Raw genomic sequence first — 14,020 nt, forward strand, 5'->3', positions numbered from 1 at the left:
GAAGCACATCTCAAAACCCACACTAATAAAACTTTCTGCATAGATAGACTCCACGAATGGTGAGTGAACAGGGGGCACTGAACCTTTAAGTTGTGAGTCATTTTAATTCACATATACCCACTAAGGACGTGGGGGAGGACTTACTACCTGATAACATAGAATATCCCCGTCAGGATAAGTTCGTTGTGAACAGCGATGGCCATGTAGCGAGGCTCGTGGAACGCCGACGGCACCGTCCTCACGGCGTAACACAGGTACACTGCCCACAGCAGGAAGAGGAACTCGGCTGTGAAGCAAGAATGAGAAAGAGGCAGTGAACACATTTTTCTTCACAGGCCAAAAAAAGGGACGTGCACCCACCAAACAGCCACTTCACAGCTCAATGCTTTCACAGAGCTGGTGCTGACTGTTGTACACACAGGTGTACAGGAAAATATCCTGTTTAACAGAAGCTATCAAACTCGTTTGTAATAGCTGTGGTATTCTCTGGACCAAAAATGAATCCCTGTGCACCTCCATGGCAACCCCATGTAACTTCTCCTAGGAAGCAAACTCCACAGCAACAAACATGCAACATTTTCTATAAAAACCTGCTGCCATTATTTTGACATTTATTGTGCTGCCTGCTTGAACTGTGGGGCTGTCAGGTCCTAGTGAATCACATGTATTCCTCACAACAGCAGATGCAACTGGCCCCTCACAGAAGAGATTTTTGTTGGGTTGTGCAAGGGCTTGTGAAGATCAAAATATTTAAAATTAATGAAAGGACATTTACACTGCAGTATATAGAAAAGACTGATTTCACCTTAATGCATCAAGGAAATCCCCGGTCAACCCACAGTGCCACTTTCTTCATCTAGTCCATACGCGTAGGAGCCATTATACATTTCAAAATCTATGTTTTGTACCCCCCACTTTTTTCTGAGTTGGCTCATAGTCGAGGCGGTTTGAATGACTAATCAATCAATTAATCAATCACACACTCCGCATCAGACATGATTAAATGGTTGAAACGCAGACAAAAATCATGTAGGCCTATAGAAAACATGACACAAGGCAAAGGTGGTGCTGAAAAGTTAAGGGAGAAAGTGCCTCAATATTATGTTTCTTTTGTTCTGCTGTTACTTATAGCCTACCTGAAGACAGCAGTGAGGACTCCTCCTGCAGGGTGGGTAGTAACTTCTTACAAATTATGCAAATTGGCTAAATAAATAAATAAAATAACAAAAGTAATTGGCACCTTTTGTTCCTTTTTTAAAACTGTACTTTTTACTCCAGTATTTTCTGTAGGCCAGTAATCTACTTTTTTTTAGAACGCTACATTTTCCATTCATACCTTCATAACTTCTGTAATCTGCATTTGCTTCATTAACCGAAATGATCCAGGCTGTGTGCGCGCAGTTACGCGGGAGGTCGGAGCTGGGAATGACGTCACACCTGAGTTGACGGCGTTCCAGTTAACAAGTTGGAAAACGTCGCTCGGCCAGTTGTTTGTTTACAACTAGTCAGGTTAGCTATTGATACGCCGGTTGATTAAAAAAATGCATTGTGCGGTATTTACTCACACTAAACACTGTAGCAACACGTCCACAGACAGCACTTTGTGTACGAACATTTATATGAGTCACATGTACACAGAAGTGTTAATCAACAGTATAAACTACAGCTTTCACTAACTGTTGAAACCCCGACAGACATCTTGGATCACGAAGTCGGGATTCCGACTTAAGTGGGCGTTCCTTTTGAAATTTTGACCTTTGACCTCGGAAATTCTGACTTCCCATGTCAACTGGAAGGCAACATAAAGCGCTGGTCGGGCGCTTGTCACAGTCACAGATCTGGCCAGATGCAAACATTTAGAAAATCAGGCAAATGTTTTTTCAGTTTAAGGCTTTATTGTTGGCACTGGTAGCCGTGTTGGAAAGCAGCCTGCGTCGTTCTTTAACAAGCTGGCAAATAAATACTTTCACTTTCCATTAACAGCGTATTAAACACGTATTTACTCTCTGCAGAGCAAACGTAGACTTTACACTGTAACATAAGTTAGATGATAGATTGATTCTGATATATTAACAGTATCCTATATCCTGTTGTTGAAAAGAACATCGCTTTCTTTTGATGGATATTTAGTGTTACTGCCACAATAATTGTTTGCGTTGTGAAGATTATTTAGACGCTTTAGGAGTAATCAGATTGTATTGGCTTCTTGTGCTATTGCAAAGCAAGTGGTTTGGTTCGCTACATGTCCATAAAAAAAGACACATGCAACAATAGTGTCTAGGCAGCAAGTTCATATTTTAAAGTGATCTTATCAACACCTTCATAGAGATTTAAAAAGGAAAATAATTGTTTTAAACAGAAATAGCTAAAGATAATCAACCAGCAAAGCAAACTGCATTCCCTAGAAATAATCATGTTGCAGCTGTTTCTGACCAGATGAACAGCAGATGAAATATGTTATTACACTTTTACTTGAGTAGGTTTGTAATCTTTTCCTCTAACTTTTTATGGGAATACTCTACCCGTCACTGACCAGCGGCACCAGTACTAGTGCTGACATCCCATAGGAAAGCAAAATCCAAGATGAGATCTCATAGTTGTTTCCTTGTTTTCTCCTAGACACAAATGAGCTGCTTTTAATACCAAGGTGAGACCAAAGGCCTTTTCTCCCACTTCTCAAGTTCATCTCAGGAGAAACCACCATATAAAATCCCATTTATGTCTGTCAAAACAAGAGATCTCCAACTGATCTTAAATAAGTCTAATTAAAGTCTCCTGAACATTGGACCATGAGATCAGAGAAAGAGCTCAAAGAAAACTCAGCTAGTCTCAGTTTTCTCATATTGGAATGTGGATCAGAAAAAAAGTTCCAAGATATTTTTTGTCTGTGTTATTTTACTGATGTACTTTACTTACGTCAAATGTTGAGTATTTTCTTTTTATGGGGGTTTGTACTTTTATTCCCCTTAATTTCAAATCCTTACTGTATTTATTGTTAATTATCTGTACAAGTTAATGAGAAAAATAAAATAAATTTTGACATTGAAAATAATGCACATGTTTTCCAATTGGTTAAAGTCACAGCCAGCATAACTGGAACACCCAATACTTTGACATGATGTTTAGAGATTAATTCATTAAGGACCGAATGCACGCAAGAACTGAGATACAACATGTATCTGTCATACAGAATGAGCACTTTTACTTTTGATACTTAAGTACATTCACTATGGAATACTTTTATACCTTTTACTTGAGTAGAATTTTGAGGACTTTAATTGTGGATATGGTATTTCTCCTCTTTTAAGTAAACGAAAAGTTTACTCTATTTAAAGACCAGTCCTTCAATATTGATATGAACAGCAGAAGTGGGGTCAAAATCCAGCTCAGGGCCTCCAGCATGGTTCAGGCATAGACAGCAATGTAAGACAATCAAGCTCATGAACATCTCCCCAGAGCTCCCAACTGCTTTTTAGGAGCAATAAGCAAGACGTCAATGAACTCAAAAAGATACAATGATGAGATCTCATCTGTTACTTTAATTTTATCCTATTGTAATCTCAATTCAGTATCCATTTTTCTTACCTAAATCTCAAAACCTCAATCTCTCTTCACCTCATCCTTTTCTCCTAAGGGGTTTTAGGAGCAACAATTCAGATTGGAGTGATCTCAAAAAGAGACAATGATGAGATCTTATCTGGGACTTCCAATCTCCTATTGTAATCTCAATTCAGTATCCATTTGTCTTACCCAAGTCTCAAAACCTCAATCTCTCTTCATCTCATCTCATCTCATCTCATCTCATTAGGAGCAACAATTCAGATTAGAGTGATCTCAAAATATATACTATTGAGATCTTAGTGGTTTTCTCAAGAGTTAAAGAAAAGACCATTCTGAGCAAAAGACTTTTCCTCTGGGATGGTGAACATGAGACAGACAGCAGAGATGAGGGCAAGAGCAGAACAGAGTCAAAGCCAGCACAGGCCAAAGCACCAGTTTATGGTAAGATTCATGGAGATATGGCTTATTTATTTATTTATTTATTGTATTCAAGGGCTCAGCTGAGTTTATTTCTTTACTATAGGAGAGTTAAACAGGTGTTTTAAAGGCTCATTTAGTTAAATACTCTACTTGCATAAAATTCTCAAGAATACAGGAATAAATGCCCCAGAGCCCCCGACAAATGCTTTGTTTGGAGAGTGGGCTGACCAGGGACAAACTCCTGGGCCACTTTTTAAGAAACTTGTGTCCGGTATCTGTTTTCAAAAGTCATTAGAAATGAGCATTTAAGTGCTTTATTCCTCTTCATGCCTCTGAACCCCCCTAGCATTTCAGCCCCCCTCCCCAGGTTCAAAGTCGCTCCTACGCCCCCCAGTCAAGTAATTTCTGCTTATATTTGAGCCCTAAAACATGATCTTCTTCTTCTAATAATATAGAGTATAGCAGTGGTTGACCAATATGAGTTTTTCAATGGCCGATGTTGATATTTAGAGAGCAGGGTGGCCGGTGGCTGAAAAAAATTATATCAAAACAAAGAAAACTCATGTATGATTCAATAATTCCATGCAGATTACAATCTAATACGCATGGTTATCTCAGTAATATGTTGTTTTAGATGGATTGTTTATATTTAAGTTATTCTGTAGATTAACACTGCCAGTAATGGTTTGATTAGATCCGCTGTTAATTAGGATGATATATCGGCCCATGCCAAAATGCCAGATATCGGCCCAATCAATTGGTCTATCACTAATATAGTATAACATATATATAATTATATACTATATATATGCCAAAAGTCAGTACATAAATACTGATAATTTTTAATTAGATAGCCTTTAAAAGGGGTTATAAATTGCAATTATTGGCTTCATTAAGAGCTAATAAATAATTGACTAAAACTTAGTAGATCCATTTTGTTTGTTTGTTTTTAATAGGAACAATTTCTTGTGTACCAGGTTGTGAAAAACGTCTATGGCTGGTGTATATCCTCATCCAACATAGTCCTTATGGTGGCTTACAAAAAAGTTGTGCTAATTATTTTTCACTTATATGAAAATAAGACATAAAGGATTCGATTACAGACAAAAATCACTTTACCAAGAAAGTGAGAAAGTCACGGTACATATACTAAATGGCCGTGGCATAAAAAAGGCTGGAGGGTCAGCAAGAATATGAGAGAAATGTAATTAAATGGAATATAATATTATAGATGAAATGCACACATCGTTGCCACGCTGAAACTGCAGTTTTGCTGTGCATAAACGCTTACTGGTTTGAAACTGGCTTTTTTCAGACCACTGACAGCGAGTGTATGCAGGTGCGAATTTCTAAACCAGAAAGATTTATTGGCTGTGTGTGTGTGTGTGGTGTGTGTGTGTGTGTGTAATTTATGACCTGACTGACTCGCAACCTCCCTCCTTCCAGCCTATTTTTGCTTCCTAATAAACATAATGAAACTGTGCCTTCAGTATACAGTATCACAGCATGTAGGCTCTGCTGGGGGTCCATCTGTTTTCCCAGAAGTCAAAAAGGACCACGGGTCTCTTTTATGAAGCCTGAGTCAGCAGGCGTAAAACAGCATGTAAATTTCCTCAACGCGAGATGCTGTTCCCCCTCTGAGCATCTTTGATCTGCTGCTGGTTGCCATCTCCTCCACACACAACACAGGCAAACATCCAAAAGTGTAGCGCCGGTGGAGAGGATTAATGTCTACTTTTGGGAAACATAAGAGCATTGCCAAATGTAGATGAAGGCAAACTGTCCTACTCATCCAACTCCTGCTCACTCGCTCACTCTTTTCTTGTCTCTCTCACTCTCTTTGAACTCCAAATGCTATCACACCTGACAAATTACTTCTTGATTTCCTGCCATAAATACCTCAAATAACCCGTGTTTCCCCACCCCACCCCCCCTTCCCTGACAGCGTTCAGTGTCTATAAATCTATTCACAACACCCTAAAGAAGCAAAGGGCAGTAGCAGGGCTTACCGACAGCCATCATGTAGTCCCAGCGATCCAGCAGGCACATGCTGAACTGCAGCCCGTCTGGAGTGTAGCCCACGTCGATCAGAGCCAACTTCCTGTCCGGGTTCTGACAGACGGCAGATGTCCAAGCCACCAGGAACCAGCAGACGATGAGCAGGATGATGCCCAGCAGACGCAACACTCGCCAGCTGGTCATATAGGGGATTCTCTGAGCTGTACGGGACAGGAACACCTTCAGCACCCTGTGGGGGCATAATGAGACGCTCACTTTAAGAACAGTATAAAAAATAATATGGTCATTATTATAGATTGTGGCAGAATCATTTCAACTGTAAGGACAGCATCAATTAGGGAAAAATGTCACCCTTACTTCTGCTTGAGGCCTGCTTGTCTTACACGTCGCAGAATCTTTAGTCTTCAGTCTGAGCTGTAACCTGCTGCGGTCACTATGTGTAGGTAAATGGGATGACAGCTAAAACCAAGTGCTTGCGGGAAAGGGAAAGTTCCTGTGTCAAGTAAAAGCACTCAACTTTTCTTGCGGTTGCAGTGCATTCTCGTGTATTGTGTTTCTTTACAGCAAACAGTAACCCAAACCTTTAAAATGACCCATGTACTGTATATGTTTTTCTGACTAGGACCTTTTGCTACTGATTTGTGTTTCAAGTACAGGAAACATGTCCTATAGCTGTTTTTGATGTCTTCTTTTTTCTTTAGGTTGGATATAATGCAACACAGCAGAAGTCTTCATCTCTGTTATGCATCATTATTCAGTCCATTTCTACACAACATTATGTAGCTTTAAATTAAAAAAGGCCGTGCAACAGGAATTAAATTGAGCTCAAACACATAACCTAAGCCCAAGAACAGCCATTGCTATTCTTAGGCTCTGCCCTTCACGCACATTGATGAAGTGTCCACTGCGCTCCCCACTAACGAGGCCCCCATCAAAAATTGATCTGTGCAATATGTTAACTCGCACCTCTAAGGATTAACCTGGCTCACGCTCACATGAGCCACATCCTCTTAATCAGCATCTTCATTAGGCCTTTTTGACAGATTCACCTGACAAAAAAAGCTCCACAGATGAACAATTTCAAGTGCATTACTTGAAATACAGCAGACCCCTTGTCTCATTATCAGCTATTCAGTACTGGATAACCACCCTCGCATCTCTCCCTCCCTGTGTCCTCCGGCAGTCCTTTCCCTTCCTCAGATCTCACACACACACATTTGTGTCTTGGTTTGTCTCTTGCCAACCATCATTCAATATATAGAGAGATAATTTGGGACCAAAGCACCCCGTGATTTCTTAATTACTTTTACTTGGCTTTCCCTCTTCCATTTAATGGGGCTATGAATCCACCCCTAAACATGTACGGCAGTGTAGTCTGGTGACGAGTTAGCCAAGAAACACTTCATAAGGCTCTTACTTTTACAAGGAATTAAGATGTAAGACGCAGTGTGATTGAACTTAAGGAAGTCAGTGTAATCCGATGGATGACTATGTTGGACAAATGGTTTTTGTGTAGACGTGTGTAATGTGTGTGCATTACCTGTACAACTTAAGAGTCAGTGTCCCATAGACGGTAGCAAAACCCAGCAGTCGAACCCATCGCAGCAGGATGCAGCGGAAAACGCTCGGCTGGAAATAGAGGATCCCAACCTGCAGGAGGACAGAAGAAGTTTAAAATAACATAGATTGTGTATACAAAGAAAGTAGGAAATAAGCAAGAGAGCTCCTAACTGTGAGTGTTTTCCATGCAGATGATAATGGGGCCTGTGAAAATTAAATACAAAGTCGTGGCAAGTTGCTGCCTCATTGTGCTCTCTTAACGTCTCTAATAATCTAAACGTCTTTAAATGTTGGTTTGTTCCTGGTGTCCTCTTTTAACATCTGGGAAGTGCACACATAGAGCTCACATAGTTTAGCTTTCTGTATTACTACATAAAGTTGTGACTGAGCTCTGTCTCTACATAACATTTACAACTTTATGTCCATTGACCGCCTGCAGGGTAGCTAGTGTTTGGAAGGGAGAGGAGAAGTGTGTGCTGCAGCTCAGTGTTTTTTCACCGGTGTTTTTGAGGGCGTGTCGGACCAGCCGCTTGGCGAGCGTTATATGACGTGCATTTTGATCCCTGTGTCGTCACAGGGATCAAAGGGAAAAGGCTGGACTACAAACGAGCTGTTTGGGCTTTTTCACTTTGCAAACCTATTACAGCCACAAAAAAGATATGTAACTGAAAAAAGGAGAGGAAAAAGCCAAAAAGCATAACCTCTTTAACTAAGTACTTTACATTAAGTTTCAGTCAGTACATTATATTCAAATATGATGCCAACCCTGTCTTGTTCAAAAAGTTAGGGCGATAACACTGCTGGTTGGCTGGAGTTCAACTGAAAATTTGGCCAACTATGCTAGAATAAAACAATAAACACTGAAAGTCAGAGGCACAATATGGTTTCCTGTCACAACAAGGATGAAATGCTGACAAAGGAGACCTGCACCTAACTGACGCTTTCATTTCCCATCCCCTAGGGCTGGCTGATATGGTTGAAAACAGGGTAGTATGTCAACTATAAACATGTAGTGGAGTCGTAAATCATCTGCCAGGGTTTCAGTTTAGAGAATCTGTCTTTACTCTTAATATGCACGCGGTGAGCTATACCCTCAAATTAACTTACTGTACCTCACTGCATGTCTGCTAAACTCACACTGCAATGGTGTTTCAAGTCCTTGCATAATACAAGAATAAAGCATTTTTACATATGTACAGTATGGTGCCTTCGAGGTAAGATTTAATGGATGAAAGGCTTAGAAAGACACGTTTTACAATATTTACTGTAAATACTGTGAGTAGTACTTCTAATTCTACTTGCAGTACTGCTATAACTACAACTACTAATAATATTAATGGTGGTAAAACCCTATTGTAGAGTCATTTTCACAAGCAATACATCAAAGAAAACATTCAAGAACTGTCATTTTACAACCATCCTTGGCATTACTCAAAAAATCCATCTGAGCCTGCTAACATCATGCAAAGCTTGCCCTTGAGACAAGGAGGAGGGCATCCACCCATGTTCGCTACAAAGACCTAGAAACACACTGAAACGGTGCCCATCCAAGCCGACAAAAAAAAAAACAGACCGATGGTCTTCCAAAGCGACAAAACAAAAAGGGAAGAAACATCTGAGGCAACATAATTATCTGTCTGCTGCAGATGTGCAGCGATTTCCCCTGCGGAATTGTTAATGTTAATCGGATTAGCCAAGGCATTATAACGTTCCCTCAGGCTGCGGAGAAGACACAGGCATGTGGATATTTTTGCTCACTAGGTTTGAGTCAGTCAGGGGACACGGAGGACCCCATGGGAAGAAGGGTGGCCCACATCCTCATCTGCTCACAGAGGCTGGCCGGCCAAACACACAAACTTCTGACTCAAACAAAGCTTGCTCCAGTTGACTCAGCTTTGCAAAGGGAACGTGACACAGAGCAAATAATGAATAGATGAGCGCTCAGTTGTTAATCTTAAATGCATACAGGGTGTTTCGTGCTAAATTTCATTCTAGGCTGGATGGAATAGCCTGAAACTACATTTTAAACTATCGACACCAAATCTCACCTTTACGAGTGAGATTAAAGAAAATATGAAAATAACAATGCTTCTTTATTTTTTAATAACGAGGAGAGGCACAGGAGCCAATGAAGAGATAACAGGCTGGGCAGACACTGAGCAACTTGCTGACGCACGTTTAGGTCCACAGGGACACAAGAGGGCACAGGAAGATGAGTAAAAATGCACCGGGGGAAAACACAGCTCACGAATCCTTTTTAGAAAAACTACAAAACAGAAGCTGGATCTCTGTCACGTGCCAGTTTAAGGCTGGTGTTGTTTGTGATGAGATAGAGGCGGGGAGGTGTTATCAGCACCACTGCTCCCTCGAGGGCCGACTCCAACTGATCTGAATGAGTTGTCATAAAAAAAACAACTTTTTAACTCATTTAGCAGTTTAAGCTTCTCTTTTTATGGTGTGATCTCCCCTACTGTTCCTTTTCACTGCTCAAAACCACAATGGAAAAGCTTTCGAGATAGTTGTGTAAGGTTCACATTTGCTAAAAGCTGACCAAACTGTGACAGTAAAGTTGGTAATTACAAAAAATTCTGTCTGTCCGCCACTATGTTCCAGACTGAACCATATAGATTGGATCGATTTCTATGAAATTCATGGTCCACTGAGGATGAATCCTAAAGACTTTGGTGATCCCCTGATTTTAACTCCACTGCAAGCGTACGGTTGATATTTTTGCTTCAGAGTGAAATGTTTCAAAATGGATTGCCAATTGAATTTGGTTCAGAGACTCTTATCCTCTCAGGATGAACTTTGGTGATTCCCTGACTTGTCCTCTCCCGCCATTGAGTGTCCCAATATTTTAGCACTTCTCTGGCAAATGTTATCACGTCATATCAACACGATAAGCTAAGATGTTGAACATTGTAAACGTTATTAAACCTCAGCATCTTAGCGTTGCCATTGTGAGCATGTACAGCAGCTATGCTGACATTGGCATTAGGCTCAAAGTATGGCTGTGACTGAAAAGAGTCATGCAATCAGATGTTAACATCTGTATTTTACGTCAAGGAGTTACATTTCAAGTGGGGACTGGAAGCCCACATGGGGTCTTCTAAAACTTATGGGGTGATGGAAGATTTCTATGTAGATTTCTGATATATATATATATATATACATACATACATATATATATATATTTATCTTTTAAGAATTATTGAAAGCACAATACAAAGTAAGTCAGATTTAAATGAACACTTGACACATTTCAGCAACTCAGCAAGAGCTGAAATGAGAATTATGGGACCAGAAGTGGTTGAGAAACTCCTTAACATTATTAACATATTCCTGTTGCTATCCACTGTCCTATCTATCAAAAAAAGGCAAAATGCCCCAAAAGTATCTTTTAAAAAAGAAAATGAGTAAGAAGGTGGTGTAGGTGGACAGGTGGGCCAGAAACCAGACTTTCAACCAGGAGACCAAAAAGGCAAAATGCCCCAAAAGTATCTTTTAAAAAAAGAAAATGAGTAAGAAGGTGGTATAAGTGGACGGGTGGGCCAGAAACCAGACTTTCAACCAGGAGACCGGTGTTCATTCCCCGTGTGAAGCAAAAAGTCAACAGTGAATGTTTTTATGAGTAACGCAAGTAATGTTACTTTACTTATGTATGTTTAGTCATGTATGTAATATTGTTATTTCAAGCCAAACCATGATCTTTTCTTAACCGTAACCTTTGTTGCCTAAACCTAACCAAATTGTGCCGTTTCACAACATTAAGAACTAGTAAATAAATAAATTAACTTTCTAATTAAGTACCTTTTTTACTAGACATTGCAAATGTATTGTTGCTTACTTGACCGCGGAGCCCTAAACGTCCACAAATTATGTTAAGTCTTGACCAAGCATCCATATGTGACAAGTTTGGAGTGAGAATGTGTTGGTAACAAAGACACACTGTCACTTTCAACAAACTACTCAGCAGCTCGCTTGGAGAAAAGCATTTTCAGGCAGCCTTTACGCTGTGATTTGGGTTTGCCTGAATTATGCAAACTGAAGTGTTTACCTCTTGGGACAGGTGACAAAAAATGCCAAATATGCTTGGTTTTCATGGAGCTCAAACCAAACACTGAAGTTTCTGATAATCACTTAAAAAATATTACAGAGTATTATGAGGCTCAAATTTACTTCTAGTGCTCACTGAAACACAAAACCAAAAATCAATTCCCCCTGGACTCTCACCTATCCCCAGTTCATCTGATACAATAAGGTATATCCTCATCCCCCAGTGTCCTCCCTGATGCTTGGACCAATGTCAATACTCATTTTAGGGCAAAAACAAGCGTAGTCATTGTCCTCAAACATTGCCATGACCCCATGACCACACAGTGCTGAGCAGAAATTCATTATACAAGCCATGCACTTTCCATCGTTAGGGTTTCTGGGAAGAGACTGGCCCTCAACCTCCGACAGGTTTCTCTTATCGCCAGTGTGCATAAAGAGTGAGATCAGATTCTCTTTTGAAACCTGCCATTAATAATCAATGCTAAGTGCTGGGAATCTTAGATTCAGCGCTGTGGGAAAGGAAAGGGATCGGGTGTTATTCACAAACGCATGTGTGTAGGTGCATGCAAGTGTGTGTGTGAAGGCATTGAGAGGATCGGGGTGCTGTATTCCTATCTAATGCACATCAATATCAACACACTTACTACTCTTCAAATCCCCCCTCCCTCTCATTTGTCTCATCTACGTGAGTAAAGGCTTCTAGAAATGCTGAGTGAGCGTTGCCAACATCTGGCAGCCCTCTTAGTGGCCAACGTTTTAAATGTGATGATTAATCTACATTTCAACAATATCAGATCAGTGATGGGTATCTTTTAAGAAAAGGGCTACAGTTTCAGTGAAGTTCTTTAAGGTGTCCCTCTGCTCAGATGGCATAGATTTCATAAATGGTACTGGGGATATTTTTAGGAAATATCTAGATTTATATTTTAGTATCAGGCAGGCGGGTGAACATGTCCCAGCTGATGTCTTCCCTGATGAAGACGTTCATCTGCCGGCCTGGTCTCAAGGCTCCCCAGACACCTGACTTAACGCAACCTGGTTCTGCATCTGCCCTCCAAACGAAGCCTTGTCATGTGGAAGCTACAAAACAGAACAGTGTGTTATGCAGACGCACACCTGAGAAGCTTAATATTTAGCTTCCATAGGCAGATGAATGATTTTTTAAGTTGCAGAAGTGCACAGTGGCACATTTGAAGGAGTGTGCGGTGGCTAACTGGCTGATGGAAGCACTCCTCCATGGCTTTAGTTTTTTATTGATAGGAAATTATTCATATCCATCCTTCTACTCAGGACTTTCCCCCTTATTATTTATTAAGGAGAGGAAATTTAGACCAAATGTTTGCAGAAAATGAACGGAAGTTAGCTGGCTGGGTAAAGGAAGAAAATCCACCTACCAGCACTTCTAAAGCTCACTAATACTTTATAACTTTAGGAGAGGAGGCAGCAATTATGTCCATCAGTATATAATATTTTCTCATCTAAAAGTTGAATCCAATATTATGTATTTGTTTCAAGCAAATACTGTATTTTTTTCATATTTAATTAGTTACATATATATTTAAAGCCTGTCTCTATAACATTAAATATTCATCATTACTAAATAAGCTATTAGAGTTAAAGTTCAGAGGCGGTCATAGGCAGATTTTGGTTACCTTTGTCCTTACCTTTGTTTACCTACAGTCTTCATGCTAACCTAAGAGTTTCAGCTGCTGTCTGTAGCTTTATATTTACCTTAGAGACATGTAAGTGGTATCAATCTTCTCACCAAACTCTCAGCAAGGAAATAAACATATTTCCAAAAATGTCAAACTACTCCTTTAGTAAATTAAGTTTTGCTTTGATTTGAGGCAAAGGCTGAATGCAAATATGATGGTTTGAGCTTTAACCACAGGAATCTACTTGTAAGTGCAGCAAGCAAGCACCAGTAAAGCAACAACACTCTTGCAAGTAAAATTATAATTAGTCATTTAGCTGAAGCATTTATCCAAGGCGACTTACAATTTCTACATATTTCAGAGGTCACAGGCCTCTGGAGCAACTAGGGGTTAAGTGTCTTGCTCAGGGACACATTGGTGGATGTCACAGTGGGACTCAAAACCGGGTCTCCCACAACAGAGGCATGTGTCTTATCCACTGCAACATTGCTACCCTATCTTAAAACCCTATATAAAATATTTAAAATCATCCCATTGCTCAAACACTTATGGGTACTTATCAGTATTTAATTATATTAGAGAAGTTTCCAAAAACCAACAGTGCATCATAATCACTAATACAGTCTAATAGAACAGAGCTGCAATGAATCTCGCCTTCATGAAGGTTATGATCTTCAGTTATTAAGAGAAAGGTATTTCTGTTATTTAGCCTACCCTCATTGATATAGATAGGGTGGACAAAATAACAG

General features: G+C 40.0%; 1 protein-coding gene across 1 annotated transcript in view; it reads right to left on the bottom strand.

Moving 5' to 3' along the window:
- gpr158a (G protein-coupled receptor 158a) overlaps window positions 1–14,020 on the bottom strand; it is a 70,372-nt gene that overhangs the window by 6,753 nt on the left and 49,599 nt on the right. Inside the window, exons 6-8 of the mRNA XM_046054363.1 lie at window positions 7,541–7,650; window positions 5,991–6,229; window positions 148–286 (exon numbers count right to left, since the gene is read on the bottom strand). Coding sequence (XP_045910319.1) covers window positions 148–286; window positions 5,991–6,229; window positions 7,541–7,650 — 488 coding nt within the window. The remainder of the gene's footprint in view (window positions 1–147; window positions 287–5,990; window positions 6,230–7,540; window positions 7,651–14,020) is intronic.

Source organism: Micropterus dolomieu, linkage group LG01 (genome assembly GCF_021292245.1).
Source record: "Micropterus dolomieu isolate WLL.071019.BEF.003 ecotype Adirondacks linkage group LG01, ASM2129224v1, whole genome shotgun sequence".
NCBI lineage: Eukaryota > Metazoa > Chordata > Actinopteri > Centrarchiformes > Centrarchidae > Micropterus > Micropterus dolomieu.